Genomic DNA, 27,860 nt, shown 5'->3' on the forward strand with positions numbered 1-27,860 from the left:
TCTTCCCACCTTGCAGGCCTCTACTGACAACAGTTTTTGGGAAATGGCATGGAGGCTATAGAATACACAGTTTTGGGTTACACCCATCCAGTGATGAATTGGTCTCAGCCGTTCTAACCAGGACAATAACTGTAAATGAAATGGCATTGAAATGTGTCCTAACATCAAGCAACTTTTGTGAGGTTTAATCTAATAATATTAATTAAGGAACTAGATAATCACACCAGGAAGATATGACAGTAGTCATATTTTATGGAAAATATAAATATGCCTACTATCTTCATTATCAGGGCTTATAATATTTCCTTACAGAAATTATATTCATGTCTCCAGTTGAGTTGTCACGTTAATTCATAGATGTTTTTATGACCAAGATGAAAATGATCAGTTCCAATTAGTAATTTATAGTAGTATAAAATGGTTGCAGCTATAGATCGGTATTAAAGTATCTTTCAAGATACAGTGATACAGTATGTCGTGGAGATAATACTTTTTGAGCAATGGAGAAAAAATTGCAAGGAGCTCTAGGAGTCTTTAGTTAGAAAGGTGCGCTGGGCAATAGCTACACCAGCTTGAAGCTGATGGGCAGCTCAGTTGCGGCAACTGTTGACAGAGGTGATGGTCAAGGCTTTAGAGGTAATGATCTATTCCTAAAGTGTCAGGATGAAAAAACACTCTGGATGGGTGCTCAACCACATTAGACGGACAGAGGTCTTGGTTGTGAGAGCCTCTTTGTTTCACTGGCCTTGCCACCGTCTTTTGATGGAAAAGAGACACTAGTTCACTCCAGGGTGAGCTGGGGAGCTTCACCTCCACCTCAGGGAGTTTCGCTGCACAGTGTTACCAGCCCAGTGTCCCTCCCAAGAGTGGCCTTCAGCAGTCAGCCTGGAAACTGCGGTTCTAAGTGGCAGGACAGACTGGCTTCTTTGCTTTGGCTGCCGGGATGATCTCATGCATTCCATTCATTTGTCACCTGCAAAGCCAAGCCCAGTCCAAGGCCTGAATTCTGCAGTTTTATGTTTTCATAGCGGCCATGCTTGGTTTCAGTGGAAATGCACTCCTGCTGTATTCCACTGCTGGAACAGCAACAAACTTATATATTTTTTTGTTTTCTCTGTCACTGAACTATTAGTAACAGAGAGGACATAAAACTCTCTTCCAAGTGGAATACAACTTTATAGTTGAAATCAAGTATTTTTCTTCTCATGTGTTACCTCGGTATTACTGTTTTAGCATTTACTCCTCATAGTAAGTAGCTCTGCTACTTAATGTCTGATGAGGTTGATTTTTTGTACTTTTCTGTAAATCTGTGAGGCAGTGTAAAACTTACTGCTTTATCTGAGTAAAATGTTTGATGAAACAGTGTGGTTATGGTAGTACTACAACTAGAAAGATGGTCAGGAGAGTGTCAGATTTTGCTCAGTCTGTGCAGGATGTTGACTCCACTCTGACCCATGAATCTTCACTTTCCAGGTACTTCCGGGCTTTTTTCTGCCTCCAAATCCCAAGCTGAAAGCCAGTTTTCTGCAGATGTATACATTGTTGATTTAACAGTATGTAGTAAATGTGTATAGTGACAGACAGGAATTAGTGGATTTCAATGGCTTTTTCTTCCCTTACATGTTAAGAATGTCCTTTTCTATCTAATTTAAATATAAAATTTCAAACAGTAGAATAGTGGGTTTTTTTCTTCCCTTTTCGTAGGTCAGACTTGGGAATAAACACAGAGTCGGGTTTTGTTTAGCAGCATTTCTTTTTTTAATAGTTGCCAGAGTGAATTTTGCTCAGAGAATGGTGTGTTTGTTGTTTTAGCTAAAAAATAGCCTTGTATTTGATCTCTGAAGGTACTTACTTGAGATTTTTAAAAGTTACAATGCAGAGAAATACAAAAACAAGTACAGGGATGCTTTGGACATTCATATGAAAGTAAAGTTTGTCATTCTAGGCTTCTAGACTTGTCATAATTTGTCTCTATCTCTTCTTTGTCAGTCACCACAACTTTTGAAACCACTCTACCACTGTCACTTATTTAAAATGTTTTAAGTTTTTCTGTAAGTTTCACAGGGCAAAAAATGTTGTGTTTCAACATTACATAGTTTCATTTTTGCAGGATGTACACCAGGAGGAATAGCAACAATACAATAAACTGTACTTGATAGGTGTATCTATGTGGGCAAACACATGTGTAAGGAACTACTCTGTATTTAAGCAACCTGACTTCCTTCTTGGTTCTGCTTTTGGATATAATATTGCCAGGGAGACTTTAGATCTCTGGTTGTAAAATTCTTGATGATGCAGTAATACTTGTTGCTATTACGATTTGAAGAAGAAAAATACGTTGTCAAAAATTTTCTGATTGTAGGATGTTAGTCTCTTACAAGTTTTGATAATCCCCTATGTCACAATTTATTGGGAATTTATCAGTAATTGAGACATCTCTTTACTGTTTTTAGGAGACAGTTAATTTTTTTTCATTCATTAGTTAGATTGATTTTTATCTGGAAGAAAGTTTTAAAAGTCAGATGACCAACCATGCTGTGTGCTTGAATCTTCTTTTTTTTTTTCAGTCACACTTGAGTTCTCTCCAATGTACCAGACAAGGAATTATATTAGGATCGTGGGGTTTTTTTGAAAAAACACAGTTTTTAAAAGATAAGGAGGGAGTGTGGTGATGGTATTGTGATTATGATTGAGATTCAGGTACAATATGTGGCTTTCTGTCACACAAGAAGATACTACTCATCTGTTTTCAGAGAATTGATCCAAGGCTTGACTGATTTAAATGTGCAATAGAAGCCAGCAGAAAATTGATCTTAGTGTAGTTTTATCCCCCCTTGGTCCATTCTGCTGATCTGCTGCATTGCCGTTTCACTTTGCTCTCTTCTTCTAGCAGGTAGAGATATTCCTGGGATGATGGTGGTGGAAGCAGAGACCGTAAGCCACTCACATCCATTTAGGACATGTATATTTTTTTCTTATTCACTTCTAAGTTTTCTTCTTTTCACCTTTCCACTGGATGAAACAGGCCCACTCAAAAGTCCTGTTCAGGGTGTTATCCAGTGTTGGTTTTGTTTATTATGGTGAATAGGTAAAATTCTAGGCATTTATTGCCAAGATGTATTTCTTAACTTGCTCTGTAATGAACGGCTGAGGCTGTGTAGAACGCAAAAGTTGGTGGTGTGTCAGTCAATGTCTTGATCTTCTTATCATGCCAGTCATGGGGTTTTAAAGCTGAAAAATATATAAAACCGATCAAATGTAGGTTTGATTCAGCACTGTAACAGTGACAGTTTAAAATCAGACTCTACACGAGGAATAATGTTGTAATGATTGCAGCTTTGCTTAGCTCACCTTGGTAGTTGATGATGCCATAGTAAATAGCATTGCTACTTTTCTTTTCGATTTTTTTTCAGTTGAGGAGAAGTATGTGAGCAAATCTCTAGTGACATGCTAGTAAATGGTGTTCTCTCACTATTAAGCAACGTCCACATAAATGGGACATTTTTAAATGAAAATATTTGATGCCATTCTTAAAAAAAAAAGTCATAGTTGAAATATATTTGCTTTTCTTGTGAGCAACAATATAAAATGTTTACTTTCTGCCCTTGATCACAACAATGTAAAAAGAAATATCAGTGTGAGGTTTTTATGAGTATATTTTGCTGAAAATTAATATTTTCACTTCTTAGTAATTCTTGAACAGTCCTACAAATTTTATTATTATCTGGTAATCATATTCTCTTCTCTGTTTTTCATACATTCTCTGTTGGAAATTTTCCATAATTTCCTTTTTCATCAGGTTAGTTTTCACACTCATGTCCCTGTGCATATTGTGCAGCTGAGGAGGACTAGAAATGTTCTCATTGTTGCCACCAGCTTAGCTAGAAAATTAGTCTGTGGGCAGACACAGGTAGTTTTAAGCATTGACCTGGTGAGGGACAGACTTGAGGTTTTGAGGTGGCCTTCAAAAAGAAAGATGGATACCATTTTCATATATGTATGGATAGTTAAATGTATTTTATGTGTATATACATTATATAGTTTTATATACATATGTATGGCTACACATATGTATATCAAATATATGTGTATATATATATATAATTTGTGTGTATCTATGTCTTAGATCTCCAAGTATAATTTGTTACTGTTTTTTGTCTAACAGTGTCTGAGTGCGGTGACGTCCAATTACAGAACCACAGAGATGAATGAGATGCAGACTTAAATTTTAGATTCTTCTTTGGATTTTAATTTTGTTTTCCTACATTTTATGGTAGTTGTAGACTCACTTTCAAGGTGTAACTAATATGAAATACTGTCTTCTCTAATAAGAATTAAAAAAATTGTAAGCTTCCAGGGATAATAAAAGCATGTTCTTTCTATCTCTATGATAAATTTTCATTTGGAGATTTTGAAGGAGCACAGATTCCCATGTGAAAACGTGTCAGAACTAAAACTGGAAGTCACTTGGTATTCTACTGATTCAGAGGTGTTTGGTGGAAATTATTTTCTTATGTATTAGTTAAAGCAGAACTTCTGGTAGAAGAGTTAATCATGTACCAAAGGCATCTGATATACTGTTCTTTGTTTATAGGCTCATGTTGAATAGATTTTTTTTACTAAATGACATATCTTGCAGAAAAGCTGGACAATATTACACAATTGATAAAAAATATGAGGTATAGTACTTTATTTCAGTTCTTATATAAGGGCATGACTGTTTCATAGATTTCAGAAAAAGAAAATAACTGTGGTGGTCTTAAGAGTGGTCTAAATTATTTTTTTACAATGTAATAGTTCCGTATTGTCTAGGTTTGTAATTTTGTACAATCTTAAGGAAAGTAAAGTTTTCTCCCCACTGCAGTCTATCATTTGAAGAAGTGTAAAGATTTCACCTCTGATTCTGATGAACTGGAAGACAGGCATTTATCATTGACCCAGGATGGCCCGTACTACATCACCCATTCTGCAGAGACTTGTGCCTGGTTAGCATGAGTTGCTTGGGTTGCATGGGGCAAGTTGTGCCTGGTGGCTGGGCAGTGCCCTGAAGAGGTGGCCTGGGCACCTAGTATTGCACTGTACCCTGTGAAGGCTGAGGATGGAAGCAGGCTTGGTCTCACTTTTCAGCCTCAGAGCATGTTCTTCTTCATGAAATTAATAGCAACCACTTTCTCCCTAGGGAAAGTAAAATTGGGCAGTATTGGGTTATTCAGTGTGGAGATGAGAAGGCTCCAGAGAGATCTTCTAGCAGCCTTTCACTATCTCAAGAGGGCCTACGAGAAAGCTGCAGAAGGACTTCTGACAAGGGCATGTAATGATAGGACAAAGAGGAATGGCTTTAAACTGAAAGAGGACAGGTTTAGATGAGATATTAGGGAGAAATTCTTTACATATGAAGGTGGTGAGACACCGGCACAGGTTGCCCAGAGAAGTTGTGGCTGCCCCCATCCCTGGAAGTGTTCAAGGTCATGTTGGATGGGACTTTGAGCAACCTGGTCTAGTGGGAGGTGTCACTGCTGATGGCAAGGCGGTTGGAACTACTTGATCTTTAAGGTCGATTCTAACCCAAACCATTCTATGATTTTGTAATGTGTAACATCATGCTTGATTTTCTGGGAATGTGCGTGTAAGGAAAACTTACTTTAGTCGTTTGTTTTATGTGTGCAGGAATTGGGAGTGAAGGTTTCAAAATTATGCTCATGGTAAAGGCTTAGATTTTTGCAGTGTATGCTATCTCAGAAATAGTTAAGGGTTGTTCCTTTAACCTTGCACTTGCACTGCTGTGAAACACACTTTTCTGAGAAGGCACCTGAAACATAATATAAGGCTGCCTTTGTCTTGGGATATGACTGTTATGGTATGAGGCATGAAAGCTTTACAGAAATGATTAAAATAAAGGCCCGGCTGAAAGTCTGTGAAAAACACAGCACTGAGCAATGTGTTTTGTTTTCTGCAGGCTGAGTAGCTTGGGTGAATACAGGGTTTATGTGGCTGTGCAGATTCAACTCCTCCTCTTAAGCAAACACATGAATAATATAGGTAAGCTCTTGTAGTCATAGATGAGCTTGCTGAATTGGAGCAAAGGAAAAATGTGTTTTATAACCTTTGTGAAGTTTCCGACAAGCAGATCTTAACTTCTAAGTTGACAAATAGTCATATTTCATTAATAAACTACTTTTAGTACAAAGTACAAAGACATGAAAAAAAATTAATGGAAGGAATGACTGCCTGTTAAGGAATATGAGCCAAATTTTAATTTGATACTGATTTCACACAGTTCTGAGATTGAAGTTTACAGGGCTTTCGTTATTACAATACTTGCTAAAAAAAACAAACAAACAACCACCCCAAAACAAACAAACAAACAAAAACAAACAAAAACCCCAAACCAAACAAACAAAAAACCCACCACCAACAACAAAAAAACCCCAACCCAACTACACACCCCCAAACGAAACAGGTAAAAACCCAACAAACCCAAGAAAACAAAAACTCCCCAACAAATCAATCAAAAAAAAAAAACCCAAACCAAAATACAGATGTATCTGTTGGTTGTAATACCAGTAGATTACTGTAGTGTCCTGAGAGTTGGCCTAGGAAGATGTTTTTTCCCTTAGTCCTTGAATTTTTATGATAAAATGTCTGATAGTAGTTACATGAGTTTAGAGGTTTTGAACAATTACGTCTTTAAGAATGGAAGATATTTAAATATGCAATCATATATAATATGTATATTTTGGAATTTTGTTTTGCTCATGAGTTTAGCTGTTAAATCAAAATGCAAATTTTAATTCAGTTGTTCTTCAGTTACTACTGATGCTGCTGTTTGACACTAAACTGGTCCTTGTAGTTACCTTGCAAGTACCCCTTGACACTGTTCAGCCCTGCACTAAGCTGTCTGCATTGTGCAAAAAAGTCATTTATGTGTCCAGTGGGTAAAGCGTATCCTTCTTATTTGTCTTTCAGGCACAGGAGAGAGTGGCAAAAGCACATTTATCAAGCAGATGAGAATCATTCATGGATCAGGTTACTCTGATGAAGACAAAAAGGGCTTTACAAAACTGGTGTACCAGAATATATTTACAGCAATGCAGGCCATGATCAAGGCCATGGATACCCTCAAAATCCCATACAAGTGTGAAAATAACAAGGTGAGATTTTTGTTTATTTCTGTAGCTGAAGCTTTTCCTCTTTTTATTTTAGGAAATATACTGAAGGTCTCAAAAAAAATGGTACATCACAGAAGTGATACTCAAAGCTCAGAAGAAAAGGACGTCTTCCTCTCCTGCATTTAGTTCTCTGCCCTTCTTTCTACTTTTACAACATAAATGTGCTGCTTTTAACAAAAGACCTCTCTTAAGATGCCTGAGGGCGCTTATCACAGAACAGAGGTTTAATGACAGGCTGCAGTTAAACTTTAGTTACTCTTGTCTTTTCCTGCCAGGTCATGCTCTGGTTAGAGCACAATTTAACTGTTCTTGTGATCTGTAGCAGAACTTTACTGCTTAAGGGTTGCCATTAGCCTTACAAGTGGAAAAAAGTCAAATTATCAGAAAAATAGATGGGGATATCTATGTGTGAACAGATCGTGAAATTAAATTTTTTACACGAGACCTTAAACCAGTCAGATTCTTCTGAGATTGATCCTGTTACTGTAATGTGAAAGGACAGAATACATTTGAAATGTTTGGAAGGTTCATCTCTGACTGACCTTTTTCCATTTTTTTTCATATTTATGTTTTAATAGTAAGGTAACTAAAATAGTTTAAGCATTCCCTGATAGAGAGTGAAATGCATAATATATACTTGACTACATGGTTACATGGCTGTATCTCCCAATATTACAGAATCACAGCATTGGTTAGATTGGAAGGGATCACAGTGGGTCATCTGCTCCAACCTCCCTGCTCAACCAGGGACTATTTGATAGCAGTTCCTGGGAACTTGTTCTCATTTTTCCTATTGATCCATTATCAGCAAGTTTGTCAAATGAAGAATTTAAGATCTCTCACAAGTGGAGGACTCACATACCTTTCAATCTTGTGAAAGAGTATTTAATGATTATTTTGTAATCCGGGATGAAAGTAGTACTTTCTCAAAGGTTCTTTTATTCTAATACTTTTTTTTAAATATGAGAAACCAGCAAGAAGCAGTGACATTTACAATAAGGAGATAAGTTTCTGTTAACTGGGAGAGAATGAAATAAACTTAATTAAGATTAAAGTCTTTTTGTGTTTGTACCTGTGAAGTTTAATTATTAGAATTGAACTGCTGTATGTGTTTTAAGACAACTAATTTAGAAGTAGGAAAGATAAAGGTTATTACCAGGTTAAAGACACGTTTTTTCATTTGCATTTGCTGAAGTCATTGCAGATGGTCATCACTTTGTTGGTGATGAAATGTTGCAGTAACCAGAGTCTTGCCAGAGCCTGGGTTTATGCAGTGAGAAGTCAGGAGGATCCCATCTGTCAAAATCCATATTGTTAACCTTTGTTAATGGTGGGTGGGTTTTTTTGTGCATATGAAACAGATTGAAAAACTTTTCTAAGTGATAAGACTCTTGGCTGTTGAACTTCATAGTCTAATTGTATTTAACTGGAGCTATCTGTTTCCCCCTCATCCTTCACAAATCAAAATCAAATAGGTAATTAGTATTAAAAAGAAAAGTGCATTTCCATGTGTATTTCAGCCTTTTGGCTTCATGTTTCTGCTGTATGCAGCGCAAAAAGCATGCTGACCTGAAAAGTTAGTTGATCCTAAAGGACATTTTTTCTTCAAAACTGGTATCGATTGTCACTTTGCCTTAATATCTGGAAGTCCTAATTGTAGATTATGAATTTTTTTCCCTTATATTATATTACAGAGTATACGTTGTGTGTTTATTTTTAAGAATTGCTGAGTTTATATAGTGTTTATGTAGCTGAGTGAGTCAGGTACATTTGGCATAGCTGTATACACATGGCCAGAACTGTTCACTTTCTCTACATAAAAATTGCTTTCCTGAAAGTAGGAGTCTTATTTTTGTGTTCAACTCCTTCCCATCTCTCAAAGCAAACCCTGTACAAATTCCTTCTGAAACACAGGAAAAACCAAAGTTGCTACAGCCTTGTGCCTGAATAGAGACAATTGTGGTCAACTACACTTTGGCTTTGTATACAAGGTCACTTCACTTTAAAGCATGAACACCAATCAACTGGTAAATCTGCTTGTTCTTTTTTTAAAAGCTGTTGAAAACAAACCCATTAGTCCTAGAGTCCAGAAAACACAGGAAGGGCACTTCCTATTAATTTGAATCTCCTATTAGGAAGTCCTATCTCTGGAGAGAATATCTCAAAGTATGAGTAACAGCATATTTTTAGCACAGTAGCTGTTGTGCACAGTAGTTTAGAAATTTGCAGATCAAGCTGGTATTGATGTGGTTGGGCCTAAAGAAAAATGACCCTTTACTAATCAAATTCCTTATGTTCTTCAACAGACTTCGGGGCTATAGTAGAAATGCTTTTCTCTTACTGTACCAACTTTTATACCTTTAACCATGAATTAATAAAATTGAAGTGTTTTGAATCTCTGGATGCTTCTGGAATTTGAAGTGCCCTTGTATCAAAAAGTTAGTTAACTCTAGGCAGCCATGTTTTTTGTGTGTTGTACAACATCACAGGATTTAGGCTGGATTATTTTAGTATAATCAACGTAGCAGAAACAAATTGCAAGTTTAGCAAGTTCTTGTGGAATTGTGCTTGGCTTCATAGTCACCAGTGTAACTTAAGAGGCAGAGACTGAAATATATAGTCCTATATTATAATAATCTAGACTGTTTTGAAAGATTTATTATCAGAGTAGTGAAAGTCAATTGAGAAATTTAACTATCAGTATTTAGAAGTTCTAATATCTCAGAACTGATGGTAGAGTATTATAATGAGAGACATTTCTTTTTTTGTGTTTAAACTTCAGAATGTTAGCTCTTCTGAGGTTTAAGATAATGGGTGAGGGTGATCTGTTCTCTTAGGAATTTGTCTTTCATAGGAAATGCTTGCCTATAGACTGGCTTTCTAGTTTTGTTTTGAGTAAATTTTACTGTGCTTCCGTTACTTATTTTTTAACTAGAAGTTGTGAAGTTTCCATATGGCTTTTGAATTTTAGAGTAACAAATATTTTATGAAACAGGAAAACACTAGTTTTTATAGAAATGTTTACTAGCAATTCTGAAAATTGCCTGTCCTTGCAAAATTTTGTGCATATACAAAACTAACTCATGTTACATATTCATATGCACATTTAAAAAAAAAAATAAAACACAGGTTTATGCTTTTTGCAGTTTGTCTTTTTAGACAAATGCATCTACCACTATACTAAACACCAGCTACCACTGTTGTCGTGTACTGCCCCTTTTCATGTAACTTCCAAAAGACGAGTTGCCTCTCTGTTCCAGCATACAGTATCAGGAAGGTGTCACTCTATGGTGATTAACAGGCAGGAAGCCTTACTTGAATCTCATTCCCTTAACTTCATGTGAGGCAACTTAAATATTCATATGCAATATAACTAACGTCAATAACAGTAGCAGAACAGGCTACGGGAAAGTTTTTTAAAGACACTGGAAAGATAAAAGCAAGTTTTATTGTAGACCTAGACATTGTTAAATTTCTAAGAGTGTTTTCTGCAGAAATTGGTTTTATATTTATGTCTGTTCCCTTTGGAAAATGTATTACAGTAAAAATAAACAGATATGGGAAATGCTTTCAAAGTCCAAAATTTTACTGGCATTATCTCCAAGTCCACATTTACTTTGTTAATCTTGTTTCTTCTGTGTCAGACAGATCAATTGGAGCAAACTAATAAAATTACAGACAGAAGTGGAATAACAGGAAAGGGTATAGAATCAGATTGCATAAGTTTTTGTCTCGGGTAAACAGCTTAGGGGTATTAAGTGTTCTAGATCTCTTGGTGAAATTTGATGTTGAACAAACATAGATTGGAGGAAAGGGCCTCCTGTGGACATGTCACCTGATACACGGAGAGTGTGAACAACTGAATCCAGAACAGTAGTATGCAAACACTGGGAGGGTATGTTTTTCAGTTTTGGGGGGAGGTGTTCTGTAAAAAACAACAAGAATTATGTTCTTGGGATGGTGAAATGAAATGCTTATTGGTTTGGAATGTGGATAATCAAGTGGCTCTTTAAGCAGATGGAGAAACCTGAATGGTACTTGGTTAGTATTTTAAGTTCTCTCAGATGTTCTTCTCCAAACACTCAAAACCAAAGTAAAATTACCCAATAAATAGGAGTCTTGCAGAAGAGTTAAATTCTTCTAAGAAAGGGAGCTCTGTGTGCATTATTTTCACAAGACATTGGTTGCTGCAGTCAGATAACATGGAAGAACATATAGGGGATTTAAAGTATCATGGTCCTTTAACCTCAGATAGGATAAAGGAACTGAAGATAGCTTTTTTTTTTCTGCCAGGGGCCATAATATGAGGAAATGGGAAAGCCCATCTCACTGATAGCTCTGTTTCCTCCTTGAGCTTTAGAGATTCCAATAAAGCCATGAGCAGTTTCCTCCTGAGTGCTTCGTAAAGAGTCCTTCCTGAGGACTTTGACAATCCTACCTAGACAGCAACCTGTCCTCAACTGTCTTCTTCATCTTTTTATCAGTCTCCTTCTGTCAGTCATTTGCTCTTCTCATTCCCTGCTCTTCTGGCACCTTATATACATTTGACCTCAGCACATCTTTATCTACTTATCTGTGGCCTACCATTTTGTCTTATTTTCTGCTGTTTTTCTCCTCCTTCTTTATATTTGAATAAACTTTTAAAGCAAATAAAAAGCCCCCATACAAGTAGTAATTTACATTCATGTTCTATTTTTCATTTGCTTGCTTCTTGCTTAGAACAGAAGTCTCTTGCTTTTATCTGTATTGGTCTAATGGATTAGTAAATTGGTTGTTTCCTGTGTTATGTCCTGCTTAACTGTTTCATCCCAAAAGAAGCATGAGTTTTAGCTATTTTTCCAAGCTTACTCAAAAGTAAGCTAGACAAGCAGAGTTGAATGTTCCCATGAAGAGCTGAGAATATCTTTATTTAAAGTAAACACATGGGTAAATGAACCCTTCCTTTCTCCACTTAAATAGCAGGTAATTTCACAGATATGAAATGAGGAAACTGTCAGCTTGCTATACAACATAAATCTGAAAACTAAGTTCTAGCTACTCTTTTTGCAGTGCAAAAAGATTTCTTCCTTCCTTTTTTAATATTTCAGTTTAGGCAAAGCTCTTAGGATTTTTAAATATGACATTTTAAATTAACTGCCCTTTGCTAATGAGAACTGGTAAGACATTTACAAAAACACTCATGTAAGGCGTGATGGCTGTGTTTTATCTTTACAGTTCCATTCTTTTACTGTTTCTGCTAACATGAAGAACGAATGGGTGGTAATAATGCTGCCAGATTATTGTAGATTTTGTGATCACTCACACACTGTAAATGTAGGAAAGCAGGCTTCTACCATTTTTTTTTTGATTAATTTCTTTCTGAGTATTTTACTCAGAAAGTTGTATTATTATTTTGCTTGCACAGCATATTGTGTGTTTGAAAGGAAATGTTCATGTGTGTTCTCTGACCATGAAAATGTGAAATATGCTTGGCAACTTTTATTGTATGTAATAGGAATGTGGCATATATTTTAAGGGAATGAGATTGCGTACTGTGGAAATGGTTCCGACTTTCTCCATGGTTAACAGCCATTATATAAATATGGGTATTTATGCAATATAATTTTATAGAGAAAATATATAAACATAATCATATGTAAGTATTTCCTAGAGGAAAGTATTTAAAAGTAATAGCTTCCTAATTATTTCATTCATTTCTACAGAAGATAGGCTAAGGTTATCTAGCATTTATTTCTAAAATAATTTCAGATTGAAATACTTTTGACATATTTTTGTCTGAAACTTTCTGGAAATATTTTTTTCCCACAGTAAGCTTCTTTGAAGAATTCAGATCCAGTTGTGTTGTGGTTATATTATGTTGGATGAGTAGAAGTTATTGTAATTTCTAGTAATACGCAAGTTGTCCAACATAAGGTTTACTGCAATGGACCATATTTTTCTCCAGGTTTTGTCCATATCTTGTTCAGTTTGTGCTTCCTATATGGTAAAAATTGTAGCGTCTGAGATGCAAGTAGGTTTTGTCTTATAATAAAATTCAGCTTTGATTTGATGAAACAGTTGTTTAAAAAAACCCAATGAAAACACAACCCACCCCGCCCTTCCTGCCCCCACTCCTCCTTTTTGTTTGTTGGTTTGGTTTGGTTTCTCAATTATAATTTGGTTTGTATTGTGGGACATGTTGCCCAATAGAGGTATTCACATCATTCCTTTGATCTCTACATTTTCCAAAGATTATTTTGCTCCTTTTTTCTCCCTGGTTAAAGTAGGCTTAAAGTCTACACATGAAGAAGTGATTACATATTCACACTTCAGTCTGATCATATGCTTGCCTGTTTTCAGGGTATGGGCCTTGTAGCTCCACTGTTAGACTTTGCATGAAGGTGAGTAATGAGGCAAGAATCCCGTGTTTTGCTTCTGGAAGAGTAAGCTGGCAAAGGAAAATCTAAGTATGACATTAGTCATGTTGCATTTTAATTTTTTTTTTAACAGCTTTATAACAAAAAACCACAAGGTTTTGTTTGCGTGCTTCATCCTTGGCAAGAAAGTGTACAGATCTTGACTGCAAATTGTTTAATATTATGGTGGACATAAGATAATGGGTAGGTAAGAAAATCATTTATTATGAGCAAGTCACTTCTGTGAACTGTCTCAAGCATGACTAAGAGAGCTGAATATTGAGTTGGAGGGGTAGTAACTACCAAGATTTGCTTCATAACATTTCTTTAACTGTCATATATCTCTCCTTTTCATTAGTCCTGTCATATATAAAAGTTTGTGAAACTTGGCTGGGGCAAGTGATACTGTGGAAAAGGTTTTTTTCTAGTTAAGATTGTTTCTGATGATGATTTTCCATTTTTCTTAATGTGGCCAGAGTTAAAATTTGGCTTATTGTTTAATTGTTAATCTAAGCCAATTTGTAGATATAGTTTACTAATAGGTTTTACCCTGACTAACTCATAATCCCATGGAATCAGGTAAAACTGATTGCTGGAACAGAATATTTTTGAGAAACTTTTAATGTATATTTTTATATTATTCCTTCCACCCTATGCATTTTTAAAACCTGCTTTCATTCAAAGTCTAGATTAAAAAAAATACTTCTTGAAAGCTGAGATATTTTATACTAAAGCTTTAACTGCTTTTTCTTAGAACCTTAGAACTCCGTGGGTTTTCTTTAGTTATTTTTTCCTCCTTTTCTTCTTTTACTTTCTCTGTCACTCTAACTTTTAAATACTGCCTTGACCTTTGAAAACTTGAAAGAGTAATGATGAAGGATTGAAAATAAAGCCATTCAAAACAGTGTAAAAACATACCAGATATTATAGGTTCTGTTGCAGGCAGTAGTCTGCAAATGAAAGAAGGGCACAGGATAAAATGAAATGTGATTACATTTTTCAAACACATTTTATGGATATTTTAATTTAGCTGTGAAGTAAGAATTTGGGGAAGAAATTAACTTCAATACTTGTTCTTGATTTTGAAAAAATTGGAGTTTTTCCAACCACTTGCCACTTCGTAAGCAGCTTTTGAAAACTCTTCTGCAGTAAAAGAAATTAAGTGGCTCTTCGATGAGCCCATGAAGGAGCCACTTCTATTGGACTGACATTTTTATTGGACTAAAAAGACATGAAGAATGTTTGACTAGGGCATGTATCTACTGTTATGTATGCCATATAAAATGGACTTTTATTAAAGAAAGTTGGAGTTGTCTGATTCAAACTTGCTTATAAAGGAAAGTGTTGAAGAATATATATAAAAAATTGAGGAATGCATGAGTAGACATACCCTCTCAGAGTGTTGCAAAGGACCCTGCACACTGAAATAAATGAAGCGTTTCTGAGAGAACACAGACCGTGCAGGTGGTATTTAAAGTATGGTCAGGAAGGTTCTAAGGACCCTTTTGCAATTTAGAGGGTGTATATCTATGTTTTTAGGCTTGTTAGTTTTTAGAACCATTTCTTCTAGAATTTGTGTGATGATACTGTGTTGTGAATAATTCATTTACTGCTTGCAAAATGAGCCTTCCTGTTCTTTTAAAAACGTCTAAACACCTGTCAGCATTTTCCCAAGCTGAGTCTTGGAATTTTTTTAGTTTCACCAGTGGGTAGTTCTAGTGCTACTGATCAGGAAAACAAATTGTGTGACCTCATGATTAGATTCATCATGAAAGGCCCTGTTTTAAACAAAAACTTCTTTTGTGGGGCAATATTTATAAATAAAACCATCCTAATCAGAGAGGGGCGTGACAGTACAGTCTTGTAGCTCATGTCCTTCTTGTGTGATAAACAATGACTTTCCCTGGGTGCCCTGGCTGAAGCGGTGTACTCATTCACTGCATTGCAAAATGTTTTAAAAAGCAACTACCTCCTGTGTTTTAGAATTTACTTAATTTTTCCTCATATCTGCTTCAGAAAAGAAATGTACAATTTCTAGAAGTAGATTTTTGAGGACCTAATATTAATGATGGGGAGGACCTATAGCTTGCTCACTCACTAGCTCCATTATTTCCTGATTTCAGTGGGGTGTGTATGCTCTTACTGGTATGTTTCTGTCTATCTGTCTGTTTTTGGATACTCTACAGCTTTTGTGGTCTTCCTGTAGAGCTTCCTGTGCACTGCTGTCTGATGATACCATATGAATCAGCAATGTGGGTGGTGCTTTGCTTTTCTGACAAATAAAAAAACTACAACAGCAGTGTTTTTAATTTTTCTTCATCGAAGTCAGTACTATTCAGAGTTACATTTTAAAATCTCATTGGGATGCATTTCTGTGATCTAGTAGGTCTTTTTCAATTTATCATCTGCTGGTTAGGATATGCAGTAGAAAACAACCTGTTATGAACGCATCCCAGGCAGATGATGTAGCTGTCTGGGTGTAGTGAAACAAAAAATGGAATCAAATTCTGACATTTCAACATTTTAATGCAATTTTTCATTGTGTCCTTCATTACTGGTCCAAAGTACACAAGAATTAGATTTTACAGATGTTTTCCTCTTGGGAAAGGGATGAAAATTAGATTTCTCATATGAAGCTATTAAAATGAGAGGAAATTTAAATAAATATGTTGGGGGGCTCATGGAGGAGGGAGTGTTAGAAACATGGGTGAAGGGAGGGATATAGTTGATATATAGGTTGAGTAGTCAAGAACCTTACTTCTTAAAGTAAGGGTTAGTCCCTGGAGAGAGTTTTGTTTAGTAATGCTTCTCCAGTGTTCACATGGTCTCATTATTCTTTGAACATGACATAGTTATTTCTCAATGGGTTATTAAATATTTTTTTTCCCTAGACAACTTTTTTTTTCATTTTATATTGGACACTTAGTTCTGTTTCCTTGTGTTGAGGTTTGTGTTTCTTTCTTTTCTTTCACCTCGGGTATTCGGCCTCTCAGATTTTGTGCAATTGTAATCTGCTGAAGAGTGTAAGAGGAGGATGATAAATGAGACTTGTTAGAGTGCTGTGTTTTGTGCCTGGTTCCCATATTCCTTCTGAAATTCTTGACTTTCTGGAAGCTGATGTGTTTCTAAGAGACTCCTTGTTTTCTCCAGCAACAAGGGTCATGGAAGGGATCAAATGGATCAGTATTTGCCACAGCTTCATACAGCTGGACAAAATGTGGTTAAGATGGCTGTGGAATACAATACAGACTTCCTGATACAGTTGTGTTTTGCAGCACCTACTTTGCAGGCACAGATTTATACCAGCTTCAGAGTTCTAGGGAATTTTACTACAGTGTTGTTAAAAATAAGTATTTCCAAGGGGCTGAGGAACTAAATGGAAAACAGTGCCATAACTTGGGTCTGTAGTTGGCAGCACTGCAACACAATACAGAACACCCCTGCTGTACTATACATGAAAAGAAGAGAGAGTAACTATCTCATCCTTACAATGAGCAGAAATGTAATGCATGCTTTCACTGTGAAGTAATTTTTCCTTAGAAACTGGATTTGAAAGGCTGAGTAAAAATGTGTTTAACCGTAACCCTACCACACCCAAAATTCAGACATCTGTATTCCTCCCTACATCAGCAGATGAGTCTAAAGAAAGAAACAATGATAAATCCCCACTGTTACAATATGTTACATGTACCAGCACTGTTGTCATTTATAGGTGAAATCAGTAATTGAACTAAGTATTTTCCTCTGCACTTCATAGAATTTTTTTTCCTCAGCACAACCAGTTATAGAATAAGGGAAAAGCTCATGCCTATTAAAATAATTCTTCTGCTTTGAGGGAATTTTGCCATTCTGAGTGTTAGTGTATACTGTCTTGCATCTTACGACATCATGCTATGTGGAGACCTGTACTCTTAGAGACCAATAGTTAGGCTTGAAATATTAATAACTACACCTTAAAATGAAGAGTAGTGCTGCTTTGGTTCACCATGAGCTACACAGTTTCTTCGAGCTAGGTTCTCTCACATGTCTCGTGAGCTGCAGTAGGCTGTAGGGACTTTGATCCCTGTCACTTTCACTGGCTCATATGGCCCTGAAAATGTCAGTTTTACCACAAGCACTAAAGCTAAGAGCCTAAATATGGATCTTTGATAGTATCCCACAGCATTTAAATTAATATTAATGTTACTTATGTCAAAGAAGAGTTTAGGCAAATGAATCTGAGTATGGCGATTGCCTGTTTTTTCTTCCCTTTTTTGACCTGTGAATGAAACAAAACTTTCCTGCCTTTATTACATCATTGTACCAAAATATTAATCATTGGTAGTTTGGTGAAATTCTGTATTGTGGATATGAAACAGCAGTGATTTAACTACGATTAAACTTGTAATTAAGGCAATTTATAAAGCATTTACCTTCAAAAATACTTCAGTTTTAGTATTTGCTACGTTAAAAGTCGGAAAATGGGGTTTAAGAGAAGCAGCAGTAAATTTCTTTCAATGTGACAAAACTAGTGCTGTCTCTTCTGGCATCAGTTCTTTCAAATAGTTAAACCCCCTACTCTTTGCTAAAATATGTCTGACAGCATTTTAAAGCTGTTTTTAATAGGTTGCTAATTGTACTAGCAGTTTCTAGACACAAGGAAGGTCTTTTGATGTCTAAGCTGCTAATTCTGCTTTCAGCAATTCCCTTTTTCTTACTTTTTTTTGGTTAACAAGTCTGGGTTTTGTGAGAAATTGTAACAAGTTAATCTTAATTTTGGAAATTCCAAGATTATGCATAGTCCGTTTGTAGTACATAAATGCTAAAGTTTTCTGTCATCACCCTGTGTTTTTCCCTGCATTACCACCTCTGTTCTTTTTAATGCACACACTTGCTTTTTGACCTTCCACTATCACTGTCTAAATCATATGAAAACAGAAAGATAGGTATTTGCAAATGATTATCAGGCGTAGCAATTAAGAAGGCTAATACTGATTGTAAATAAACAAAAACAAAACCCCACAAAAAACCCACATCAACCAAACAAACACAAATCCACAATGGGCAGTACTTTTGTTTTTGAAGTCTTGGTAACTCCCAGTGAATATCTGCTGGAGAAGGAAAGATGGTATTCTCTTATTTATTTGGTATATATCCTAAAGGTGCTAGACTGGAATTTCTCGGACTCCCCTTTGTAAGGTCATGGCGTTGTCAGTCCTGCTCAAGGTAGAGGAGGGGCCTTTATTTCTGAAAGCTTTTGCGTGTATGTTTCCCTTGATGGCTGTCTGAGGCTTTGTTTTAGCTTCTGCTCCTCCTTGAGAACTCAAGAAGAACAGCAGTTCCGCTTTTCATAACTTCCTTGAAGCACTAGCAGCAAAAAAAATAATGGTGAGGCTGATAGTAAACTTGTTAATACCTTTTGTTGGTATTGAAGCTATGAACAACAGCACAAGCAACTTAGCTTTCTGGCCATTAACTCAGGAAGACAATATGTTTTAATATGCATGAGTCACACTTGTTATCTCTGTAAATAAAAAAGGAGGAGGCAAGCAAAGCAGTAATACTTCACTTAGACCTTAAGTTATTCATGAAATAACCTTGAAAACTGAACCAAACAAGCATCTTGAGGGAATTAGGGAAGTGGTTGATAGTTGTTACAAAGCAAGCAGGTTTTCACCTTGGTACATGATCATTCATATAAATTGTGAGGTACAGTCATTCAGGGGTTGGGGGCAGGAGGCTGTTTCATTGTTCCTCTGATGCATTTGCTTTTACAACAGAACAAGTCAGTACAGCTGTGTCTGCCTAATGTAGTGCTAGTGTCAATGAAACTGCGTCTCTTCTTGACTACTTTCCACGCAATGTAAACACAGTAGGCAGATGCTTTATCAAAAAGGATGCTTCATCAGTTACCTGCTTAGTTCTGCCTTTCTGTGAACTCTGTGTGTGCTCTCTTTTAGATTCACATAAGCCTTTAGGCACCAGGTTCTTCTCATTTCAGTGAGAAGTGGGGAGCCTTAAAATCAGAAGCAATGTTTTCGGTCTGGGCTCTGGTGTTTGTGATAATGATGTAAGAGGCCCTGATGAGGAGAGAAAGGCAGTGAGCTGTGTGAGCATCAGGTGTGACACAGCACTGAAGGGCTTCACTGCAGCAGTGTATTTTTTTACTTCTTAGCTTGCCAAGAATATCAGTCATGGCAAAAACAGGCAGAGAACAAAAATACCTCATACCAAGCAGTCATTAGGCTCTAATAAAATAGCTGTATTCATAACTGAGGTGGATTATCATGTAGTCACCTATTAGGGTAAGGTTTGTATCAGTGGGTTTGGAGAACTATACTGTTTGTTTATTATCCTATTTTGCTAACACGGATTAATAGTGCTCTTAGTTTCGGCTTTATTAGTACAGACACTCATGGATTTTTAAAAGAGAATGTGATACTGATGTTCTTTCATAAAATATTGCAAGTTATTTTGAAAAATTGATTTTAAAATCTATCAAATGATTGTGTATCTTCTGATAAACATTTTTGTGAGAATATTTTTTTTTCCACACTGCTTTACATAATTTTATTTAAAGTAATTTTGGAACAGGCTGGATAAAACCATGCCAATCCTAAGTTATCTGTGCTAAAATAGCTTTATATTAACTTGTTTCACTATTAAATAAAAAAAATCTAACGCCTTGGATAATATCAGGTAAAAACATAGAGAAAACTTTCAGCACGGTATGCTGTATTAGAAAAACAGTAATAAAAATAAAGTTAGAACCAAATTCCAGTTGATGTAAAAAACAATGTTGGGCTACACAGGAAAATTCATACGCTGCACATACCATACTTCATATATTGAAGCATGCATGACTTGTAGTAACGCTTAGGAATTTATTAGTAAATGTTCAGGAAATAAGAGAAAAAAAATCATTAGTTCATATTAATAAATGCATAAAATTTGGGAGAAAAATTAAAAATTTGTTAACTTCTCCACAATTCAGTAGCTGCATGCACTAAACTTCAGTTCAGAGCCTCGTGAAAGTAAGTGTAGTGTGTATTACTCTGTTTTGAAAAGAGAAAAAGAGAACGAAGTGTATAATTAGAAGTCTCATAGGAGTTTTTGGCCTTGTACTGTACAGTACAACTTTATACAGTTGTGTCACTAGAAGTTGTTTCCTGTGTCCTGTCCCCAGGACACAGTTTTGGAAGCTGGATTGTTTATAGATAGTATAGGAACAAGACAAACTGTTTGGGCAGCACCTTGTAAGATCGTTGAAGGCTACAGGGGAAGACAGTGAGAAGGCAAGAGGAAATACTTGGAGCAATGGAAAATATGTAAAACAATTTAAGGGAATAATAGAGGGGAAAAGTATAACAATTTTATGGTAGCAATGTATAGCAGCATATGATCCAATATGTAATTCTAACTTGTTTTTTGTCTTCACTGATAAAAAAACCCTTTTGTATTAAAAATGTTTCTTTTAGAAGATCTAAAAAATTATCACACTGGCTTCATCAATAGTTACGTAGAGTCCATTTATGTCAGGTGTAGATGTCAGTTTTCTCAAAAGGATAATAAAAAATAAAGTTAATACAAGATATGGAATATAATTCTTGGCTTCGGTTAATTTTTTTTTTCTTTGGTTGGTTTGATTTTGGTTTATTTTTGAGGGTGTTGGTTGGTTAGTTTGGAGTGGGGTTTTTGTTTGTATTTTTTTCCCTTTTCTTTTGCTTGGGTTTTGGTGGGTATTTTGGTTCTGTTATGTTTGGATTGGGGGTTTTTGTGTTTGTTTGCTTTTCCTTTCAGCATTCAAGGTCTCTTAGTTCTTCTGAAAGACTTTTAATGTTCTGCTTTCCACTTGTGAAGGTGTTGCTATTGCATATTTCTTTTTTGTTGACAGCAGACTTCATGCATCTCCAGAGATGTGCTTAAAGCAAGAATGGTTAGTCAATACCTAGTTTCAGAACCAGGACATTTCTCTCATTTTTCTGTTGCTGCCAGAAAGAAGATACACTTCCACAGTAAGGAAGGATTCTGTAAAGAAAATAATTCTGCACCTGCCTCAAGAATTAGATGATTCCAAACTGTGTTGTTCTAACAGATTCCTTTGTCTCATTTTATAGGCTGAATTACCAAAATCAATCAATTTCTTTAGGTTTTCTTCTCTGCCCTCAGCTCCTTTCTCCCCATCAAAACCATGATTCAGTTTCACCCTTCTACCCTTCCACAAGTGATTTCTGTCTAACGATTCTTTTATACTGGGTTTTATTCTTCCACTGCTTTTTCAGAAAATTGAACAGCAGGGAAAAAATACATGACAATTTATTTAAAGATTGTAAAACTTCAAGTGTTGTGTTCGGAAATTGTTTAGATCATACCTAAATATGCTATATAAGCTTTTTTTGTGCTATTATGTTTAACTGTGCAAGTTTAATGTCTGCCTTCAGCAGAAATAATAAGTAGAACTGTGAAATAACTGGAACTGTAAAAAAAATTTCTTCATAGTTATTTGTCCAGCCTGGAAGTTTGCATAAATGTTTACTTGAACAGAAAGACTAATATATTTGCTATTGACATTTAGCAAGTGTGATAAGCATTAAGTTGCATAGCACTTTTTCCCTGTTTCTGAAATTGCAATACAATGCAACAAACACAAAAGGTGTGGTATTCTGTTGTGTGTCCTCTGTTTTTTCACTTACTTTGAATTTAACTTAATGTCATTTACTGAAAATAACTAAAATGTCTGCATATTTCCAAGTGCCAAACTGTGCAGTTTTCATCATGAATGTGAAAACAGGGGAGTATTTGAATCAAATTTTATGAAGATAATTAGAAATAAAACACTGCTTTAAATGGTCATTGTTTAGAGAATAAAAAAAACACCTTTTATCTCTTCTGAAGAATCTAAATTCAATAGTAAAGAAAAAGTAAGCACTTCCAGTTTCAACAGCAGAACATGTTCAGCCAAGAATTGTAATGCAGGAAACCAAAAGTAGCAATATTTGTGCCAGCGAATCCTGTCCTGTTGTCCTGTTTATGCAGCTTTGGTACATAGGCACACCCCCCCCTTTTGGATGAGCTGCAGTTAACTTTGGTATACTTAAAGAAAAGCCATAAATAGGGAGCCTGTGCTGGTTTTTTTGTGGCTTTCTCAGTAAACAGAACTATTGGTGAAGATATTGCATGATGGATGCTTTTTCTCCTTCCATTTGAAGAAGTTAACATCACTAGCACAATTTAAAATTTACACATTTTTTACTGCAAGTGACCTAATTCTGTAGCACCACTTAGAAAATGGTGACATTGTGCTGACCGTGTTTTTATAACTGTGCTATACATGTGCCTGAGCACTTTACTTCTAGTTACTTCTGGTTTTGAAGACTTGCAGTGGATGAAAATACTTCTGTAATTTCATAGACTTGGGGAAATGGGTGTGTTGGCTGCTTTGTGACAACATTTAGATACCTTTCTTTTTCCTGGTTGGATGATCTGTTTGGAATAATGTGTTATAGTATCAGATTACTTTGATGCAATGTTACTGTGTTACAGACCATTAGCAAACTTACTTTTTCTCAGACCATTTGTCTAATTTCAGCATCTTGATGGGATGTGTTTGCTGCCCTTATTTGGGGCAGTAGTTCCATTGTATCGTATTTCATCATCACTCTATTTGTGGAGGATATTTTTAATACATCTTTTAAAATGCATATTTTTAAGATACAGAAGAAGAGATTTGAATTCCCAAGTTCTCTGTTGTTCAGGAAATATATCTTATCCCTCATATGTTTAAAAGGCTCTATGCCTTTGCATGCTGCAAAGCCCCTTTCTCCTAATTTATTAAGAAATTTTCTTTAACAACCCTCATGGATCACGAGACCAATTTGAGACTTACCTGGTAACTCCCTGAAAAGCCCCATTACCCTTCTGCCCAGATGTCTTCCTAGTTGCCTACTTTCCTCAAGGTCCCTAATGCTTCACAGTTATACTTTCCTTTGGTTTACCTTTCATTTTTTGCAGTTCTCATGTGATTGCAGTTTGTCCTTCAGAGTCTTCCTACTGGGCCTGGATGGGATTCCATGGGGCTGATCAGGCAATATAGTATCAGCCATAGGACTCCTACCCCACCGAGAACTCTGGGAATTGTAATTTACATGGAAACTTTATATCAGGAAAAGTCTTCCCTTCACAATCTTACAGAATGCATTTCTGTTTTATGCCTGAAAGTTCTTGGGGGGATGCATTCCTGGATGGATTGTCCTTACTCTTTTGGACAGGAGGAACTGGAGGAGTGGAAATGGGTTTGTTTTTCTCACAGAGTAGTAGCAAGAAGGCAACCCATGGGAATCCTAGGAAATTTTAGTTATTTCTTTTCCTGTTTTTTACATGGAGTTTTGTATTCTGGTTTCATAAACTAGCTGAGTATTTTTTTAACAAAAGGGAGCAAAAGACAACTCATTAACTCTTAAGTTGTTTGTCATTTGAGTTTTATTGTGCTTCTTGTCTAGGCTAGCAAATTTTTTTTGTGTTATTCACAAATAAATTTGGAGGGAACACCTGAGGGGGTCAGGATGGGGACATGGGAGGGATGGACCATCAGACTGAACTGGACCTTTGTCAGTCACAGATTAATCAAAGAGGAATTCAAATGTACCTAATTATGTATAATGCTAGCTAGAACTGGTGCTTCTTTGTGCTCAAAATTCTCAAGCAGCTCTTTATGAACCCTCTCTTTTATGCTTCTTCCCTACCCCTATCCAGCCCATGTTTTCTCTTTAAGCCGTAAACCTTCTGTCAGACTTCTTGCATCCTTTAAGTCTGGGCTTCGTATGCATGTAAGGACGTGGAGACTCAGAAGACAAAATAGAACCTGATCTCTCGAAATTATTATTTTTTCTGATACTCTTGCTGATTATCTAGCTCAGAACAAAAAACCAGTTAATTGGGAACACTTTTCTTACTGGCTTTGCAGGAAAGTAGGTAAGCGTTTTGCTCCTGGAATGGGAGTTTTTGATGGAGCTTCTCCATAATATTGTATGTAGTCTAGAGTGGCAAAACTGCTTTGGTTTGTTTACATTTTTCATTTTAATTGCATCTCCTATGTAAGAAGTCTTCAGAGGGATTAGATGAGTTATGCAAGAGCACAAGCCACTGGTAGAATAAACTGAGAAGTGTGCAGGGAGTTATGTACGGAAGTCCAAATTGATGTTATTTCCTTTAGCTTTCCACTGAAAATATCTGTCCTTGCTTAGTATGTATGAAGTAGTTGTGGCTGTTTTGAAAACTTGGTTCTGTGAATTTTTCTTTATCCACATGCGGTTTTTGTCTTCTAAAATAGTGAAGTGCCTTCCTGTTTTGTTCTGCCTGTATTCAATGTTTCTCCAAATGCATTGGATAAGCTGTATTATTGCAAAACCTTATTATCCTAGTGACTGTACAATAATTTTAAGTTACTTCATTTTTGCTTTCCATTAAAACAGAAAATTATGTGGAGCTCTGGGAGTTCTTAGCCTTTGGACATCTGCCTTCTTTTGAGAGACAAAATGTAACTGAAAAGACCAGAATTAAGAAAACTCCCTATGCCTGCTGTTTCTTATTGTTTTTTAGTGAAATAATTTAAAATACATGGTAAATGGATTAGATAATTAATTATTTAAATTCAACTGTTAATGGTACTGAAAACTGAAGTTTGAATAACATTATTTCAGAGCATTGTATATGGCCTCTTCCAGTGATTTTAAACTGATATGACTAAATATGTGAGGTTGTAGAAAAAATGCATCTGCAAGCTTGCAGACAAATAATGTTTAAAAGAATTCTATATGGGAGACCTTGCAATATGCGAAAAACTTTGAATTCAGTATTCTCTTAAGCTGATACCATCCATGCATCCATTCTTTTTTTTTAAGTGAGTTGAAATACATATTGCAGCCTGGAAAACATAACTGCTGTGCCATTTGAGTATTTTGTTTTGGAATAATGTTCAGCATTTACAGTTCCAATAAACTGGAGGCTAAATTTACCACTGGTTGTTATAGCTGTACTAAGCACATTGCAATCAACATATACAGACCTAGGATGTTCATTTCCCAGATTTTTTTCTAGGAATATGATTTTCTCCTTATTTGCATATAACAATCTCTGTTAATTTGCTATTTCTGAGCCTGCTGGTTGTTCTTTTAATTTATGGATCCAACAGTAGTGATGATCTCTTTTGTGAACATGTTTTACTTTCTCTTGCTACAAATACATGCTGAGAAGCAAAACCCACACTGTGCTTATTTTCTAGGTTTAAAATAAGTATCATATTTGATAACAAAGCACTTATATTTTTATCTGTTTAGAATTTCAGTTATACTTAACATTTTTCTTACACTTTAAGAAGTTAATACATCTGTGTTAACAAGAACTGGTTTCATATATTTTACTATTTTGTGCATATTTCATGTTTTCCCAAGGAAAAAAAAATCTTTTTTACCATCTTTAAAATGTTTTGTCTCTGTAATGCGATATTCTGCTGAAGTCATGTTACTCTTTTCTTGTAATTTCTTCGTGTTTTGCTTAGTATTCCATCCAAGAGGAAGCAAAAAATTTAGGGGTGGCTATATTTTTACATCTCATCCCAATTTAATTGTCTTATGAAGTTATACAGAATACATTTTTGTGTATTGCATTATATACTTTTTCTTGACCTAATATGAAGTCAGTCATAAATATTAACTGTGTTGAAGACCAGTTTCTTGTTTGACCTGTATTTCATACCTAGTAGAAATTAGATCAGTAGCAAAGTAGATCCCATTAATTGAAGAAATTTACATTATATTTAATGATATCTCTTTAACTTGTAGTTTCAGATACATGGTAGATACTTCATACCTCCAGAATGACAGTGAACACTTAAAATCCATTTGACAGAAGAGATTCTGGATTCATACTTATCATATCTGCTGTTTACTGACGTGAAGTAGTATTCATCAAAAGGTGATGCTTATTTGATGATATAATACAAGCTTTTGAGTAAGAGGCTGGTAAAGCTTGGAAAATCCTGACAAAGTAATGATTTCAATGAATCTGCACAGATTCACATCAGTTGCACTCTGCATTCCACAATTATAGGTAACTGTTAATAAGGTAACTTAATACTTTAGCAAGTTTTGGAAGGAATGTATTTTTATTTCCTAAAATACTGTACTTCAGCACAAATGACAGTATTTTTCTTTGATTACCCAAAAGAAATTTAAATAGAATTGCAATTTCCCAATGAAAAGAACTATTTTCATTTTAAACTGTTTTTCTACTTAGCATTTTAGTTTAATTCTCAGAATATGTGTAGTGCTAGCGATGCTTCCAACATAACAAATGTTGTAATGCATATAAACAGTATAGTACTATTTATTCCATCCAATCCCTGCAAGAGTGACTTAAGCATCTCAGGTAATTGGTAGTGTGATGAAAGAAATCACAGTTGCCACCAAAGGCTTGCTTTCTAGGAAAGTAATTCCAGAATTAATTGACCTTCCATTTTGCAGTTTTATTATAGGGCTAGTACATCCTGTCTTCAAAATATTTTTAATATATTCAGAACTCACAAAATTGGGCTATCTAATAAGGAATGAAGCAATGTTGAAAAAATGAGACAAGTGTGGAAAGAATCTTCAACTTACCCATCAGTGGATGTTTTTCAGTAGTATTTTAATAAGATACACATATATGGTCAAATCTAAATACTGCTGAATGGTTACAGAAAGCCACAATTCACTTAATCACCTTCCTTCTTTATTGTGTAATGAGACGTGTATATGGCATATGTAAGGGCAGGAACTGTTTCAGTTGCAGAATGTTTTAAGAGCTCCTAATGACTGCTATGAACATCTCTACTTAATTTTCTTCAATAAATAACATATGTAAGAAAGAATGAAAATTCTTAAGGTTCTCATACGAATAAAAAAAGGAAAAAAATTGTCTTTGATCAGTATATTTTACTTCTAACCAAAACAATGCTATTGAACTATAACTTAAGATGTAATCTTCTAATATTGGTATAACAGTGGCTCTCACTTAAAAAGTTACAAGCACAATAACTGAGATTTAGTTATATAGAGAGGAGATCTTTAGCCTTTCTCTTTAGAAAGAGTTTATATAATGCATTCAAGAAAGGATGTGTGATAAGTATCTTCATTCAGATATTACTGTAGTATACGTGTTGGAAACCAGAACACTTGGGAGATTTGGCAAGGGATTACGCATTTTGAATACATTTCAGTTTGAATACATTTTGGTTTGTACTAAAATACTGTGAAATATTTTCCATCAGCAGCCCAAATAC

The 27,860-nt window shown here is 35.5% G+C and overlaps 1 protein-coding gene across 2 annotated transcripts in view; it reads left to right on the forward strand.

The window, feature by feature from the left end:
• The window catches only part of LOC113960854 (guanine nucleotide-binding protein G(q) subunit alpha-like), a 131,202-nt gene that overhangs the window by 41,224 nt on the left and 62,118 nt on the right, over positions 1-27,860 (forward strand). For both annotated transcript variants that reach the window (XM_027670688.1, XM_027670689.1), the window contains exon 2: positions 6,967-7,151. In XM_027670688.1, the coding sequence (XP_027526489.1) occupies positions 6,967-7,151 (185 nt within the window). The remainder of the gene's footprint in view (positions 1-6,966; positions 7,152-27,860) is intronic.

The sequence above is a fragment of the Neopelma chrysocephalum genome, unplaced genomic scaffold (assembly GCF_003984885.1).
Source record: "Neopelma chrysocephalum unplaced genomic scaffold, ASM398488v2 Primary Assembly neopelma1_96926, whole genome shotgun sequence".
NCBI lineage: Eukaryota > Metazoa > Chordata > Aves > Passeriformes > Pipridae > Neopelma > Neopelma chrysocephalum.